The sequence below is a fragment of the Bombus impatiens genome, unplaced genomic scaffold (assembly GCF_000188095.3).
Source record: "Bombus impatiens unplaced genomic scaffold, BIMP_2.2 scf_1019, whole genome shotgun sequence".
NCBI classification, from domain to species: domain Eukaryota; kingdom Metazoa; phylum Arthropoda; class Insecta; order Hymenoptera; family Apidae; genus Bombus; species Bombus impatiens.
The window spans coordinates 1-4,138 of NT_177438.1; the positions used below are offsets into that span (position 1 = coordinate 1).

Sequence of the window (4,138 nt, forward strand, 5' to 3'; positions counted from 1 at the left end):
CAAAAGAATGCTACAACGGCCAGAGGGTCAGTCGAGAAGCAGAGTGCAGGTTGAGCGGACACAGAGTGTGCATCGATGTGCGACGATATTAAAATCGGTCCTTTGTGCTTGAATATCGCTGATTTAAACTACACTAAACTCTATTCGTATTCCGCTTGTATTTGAATATCACTTATTAAAATATATTAAACTTCAAACTCTACCATCATCACTTGTCCTTACTCTAAGTATCCATTAGTTACTACATTTATTAAACTCATTATTGATAATAATTTGTTAAATCTTGTTTATTCGCGTAAATATATTCTCTGTTTTGTAAAACAATGGCTAATCCAAACGAAGAATCATTACGCGCCTTAAATCCTAATGATAACCCGACACCAGAAGTGGGATCAAGCCCATGTGTCACTTTTTAACAATTTATGAAAATCATGGACCGGCTAACTCAGCCAAGGGAGCAAAGACCGAGTACGGAACATAAGGATGTAACCTTACCACGTTTTGACCCTGAAGGCACGGGCGCTGATCCATCCGCGCGGTGCTCATATAGAGCAAAGACCGAGTACGGAACATAAGGATGTAACGTTACCACGTTTTGACCCTGAAGGCACGGGCGCTGTTCCATCCGCGTGGTACTCATATACAGATGTGATTTTGAAAGACTTCCCGATACGATATAGTGCATTACTTTCTGCTCTAAATCGCGCCCTAAAGGGGTCTGCTGCGCATTGGCTTTCACAAATAGTGCGCGGTGGAAAGCTTTCCTGGCCAACGTTTAAGGAACAATTCCTTTCGCGTTTTGGTGGCAGAGAGACAGCCGCCTCGGCGTTAATAATGATATCCAGAGAAAGACCGTCGGAGACCGAAACCCCAGGAGCTTATGGTAGTCGCCTCCGTTCCATGTTGCAGATGAAGTTGCAAGATCTAACGATGCCCGAAGTAATCAGTGCCTTAGCCCTTTATATGCTAAGCTCACAAGATCAACACTTTCAACGATTAACGCTCGCAAATAATATCAAGACGGAGGATCAATTTTATGATGAAATGAGAGTTCTTCCTTACAACGATCAGCCGACATCTTCGTTAGAAAATACATCGGAGGAACCTGAAGCTAAACGACGCAAGTTATCGCATCACCGGGTGAAGTGCCATTATTGTGGTACTCACGGACACAAAATAACGGAGTGCCGCAAGAGGATGCGTAGCGAACAGCGGAACGATACACGACACCAGGAAAGAAACCGCCCAGCCACATCGTCCAAGGTGGTTTGCTTCAAGTGTCGCGCGAAGGGCCATATCGCCTGATTGTCCACAACTGCAGAACAGAAAACCCGGCTTCAAGAACGAACGTCGAGTCGACTCCTGCGTGGTAGAGCCTCCAGCTGGTAAATTAAGTCATCTGGGTGAGTCGATCCCATTTTATTTCGATTCCGGAGCCGAATGCTCATTAATCAAAGAATCCGTAGCCTCGAAATTTTCTGGCAAACGAACGACTGATGTAGTAGTAATGCGAGGCATAGGGAATACTTGTGTTAACAGTACATCTCAGATCTTATCCACTGTATGTATTGACGGTTTTACATTGGAGATAACTTTTCATGCCCTTGCTGATAATTACTTAAAATACGATATCATGATTGGTCGTGAAATTTTGAGCCAAGGTTTCGACGTAAATGTTACACGAAACAGTGTCGATATTTGTAAGACAAAAATGGTTAACGCTTGTAGCAGAGTCGCGAAAGATGCGGTCAACATTAACGAGGTCGACACTGATGTAGTTGGTAACGATAAAAATCGATTGACTTCTGTTCTCCAAAAATTCAAAGAGTCATTTATTACGGGTTTCCCGCGGTATCGTGTAAATACGGGCCAATTAGAAATTCGTTTAATTGATCCCAACGTTACCGTGCAACGAAGTCCTTATAGACTCAGCGAGGAGGAGCGGAGAATAGTCCGAGAAAGGATAGGCGAACTGATCCGAGCAAAAATCATAAGACCGAGTAGTTCACCATTCGCAAGCCCTATATTACTTGTAAAAAAGAAGGACGGTTCGGATAGATTATGTGTACACTTCCGAGCGTTAAATAAAAACACCGTCGCGGATCGGTACCCCCTTCCCCTCATAGCTGACCAGATCGCGAGACTGAAAATACTTTATAAAGAAATACTTTATAAGTCTGGACATGGCCAGCGGGTTCCACCAAATCCCTATCCACCCGAATTCGACTGAATATACCGCGTTCGTTACTCCCGATGGTCAATACGAATACATGACGATGCCGTTTGGATTGAAGAATGCACCGTCTGTTTTTCAGAGGGCCATTTTCAATGCCTTAGGTGACCTTCCTTATTCATATGTTGTCGTTTATTTGGATGATGTCTTAATTATCGCCGATACGATAGATAGTTAGAAAGATTAAACACCGTCCTAGATACCCTCGTAAACGCCGGATTCCCTTTTAACTTTTCTAAATGCTCCTTCTTGAAGACGTCAGTACTTTATCTGGGTTATGTGATTCATAACGGAGAAGTCCGTCCAAACCCAGGTAAAGTACAAGCCTTGAGCTCCTTACCCGCACCGACGACCGTCACACAGCTCCGGCAATTCATTGGTCTAGCTTCTTACTTTCGAAAATTTGTTCCTAAATTCTCACAGGTAATGAAATCTTTGTATGCACTCACTTCCGGTAGCAAGAACATAAATTGGACGGATAAACACGAAAAAATCAGGCAAAAAGTAATTTCTATTCTGACCAAGGAGCCGGTGCTAATGATATTTGACCCCAATTATCCAATAGAACTACATACGGATGTTAGTTCGGAAGGATTTGGGGCTATCTTAATGCATAAGGTCGAAGGTAAAAATAGAGTAGTCGAATATTACAGCAGGCGGACTAGCCCTGCGGAATCTAGATACCATTCCTATGAGTTAGAAACGCTGGCAGTGGTAAACGTCATCAAGCATTTCCGTCATTACCTCCATGGACGAGAATTTCTTGTTGTCACTGATTGCAACTCCTTGAAAGCATCCAGTAATAAGGTACACTTGAATGACAGGGTTTACAGGTGGTGAAGATCGATTGATTTCTGTTCTCGAAAAATTCAAAGAGTCATTTATTACGGGTTTCCCGCGGACTCGTGTAAATACGGGCCAATTAGAAATTCGTTTAATTGATCCCAACGTCACCGTGCAACGAAGTCCTTATAGACTCAGCGAGGAGGAGCGGAGAATAGTCCGAGAGAGGATAGGCGAACTGATCCGAGCAAAAATCATAAGACCGAGTAGTTCACCATTCGCAAGCCCTATATTACTTGTAAAAAAGAAGGATGGCTCGGATAGATTATGTGTAGACTTCCGAGCGTTAAATAAAAACACCGTCGCTGATCGGTAGCCCCTTTCCCTCATAGCTGACCAGATCGCGAGACTGAAAAGGGCGAAATACTTTATAAGCCTGGACATGGCCTCCAGGTTCCACCAAATCCCTATCCACCCGAATTCGACTGAATATACCGCGTTCGTTACTCCCGATGGTCAATACGAATACATGACGATGTCGTTTGGATTGATGAATGCACCGTCTGTTTTTCAGAGGGCCATTTTCAATGCCTTAGGTGACCTTGCTTATTCATATGTTGTCGTTTATTTGGATGATGTCTTAATTATCGCCGAAGCGATAGATAGTTAGAAAGATTAAACACCGTCCTAGATACCCTCGTAAACGCCGGAATCCCTTTTAACTTTTCTATATGCTCCTTCTTGAAGACGTCAGTACTTTATCTGGGTTATGTGATTCATAACGGAGAAGTCCGTCCAGGTAAAGTACTAGCGTTGATCTCCTTACCCGCACCGACGACCGTCACACAGCTCCGGCAATTCATTGGTCTAGCTTCTTACTTTCGAAAATTTGTTCCTAAATTCTCACAGGTAATGAAATCTTTGTATGCACTCACTTCCGGTAGCAAGAACATAAATTGGACGGATAAACACGAAAAAATCAGGCAAAAAGTAATTTCTATTCTGACCAATGAGCCGGTGCTAATGATATTTGACCACAATTATCCAATACAAGTTGGCCCCAATTATCCAATAGAACTACATACGGATGCTAGTTCGGAAGGATTTGGGGCTATCTTAATG

At 43.2% G+C, this 4,138-nt stretch overlaps 1 protein-coding gene across 1 annotated transcript; it reads left to right on the top strand.

Annotated features, from left to right (window-relative positions):
- Positions 1-513: 513 nt before the first annotated feature.
- Positions 514-2,230, top strand: LOC105681473 (the record flags this gene model as incomplete). The annotated part of the gene is made up of 2 exons (XM_012391219.1): positions 514-1,263; positions 1,343-2,230. Coding segments are annotated over 2 exons (1,638 nt in total), but the record flags the coding sequence as incomplete, so codon positions are not given.
- Between the last annotated feature and the right edge of the window lie 1,908 nt (positions 2,231-4,138).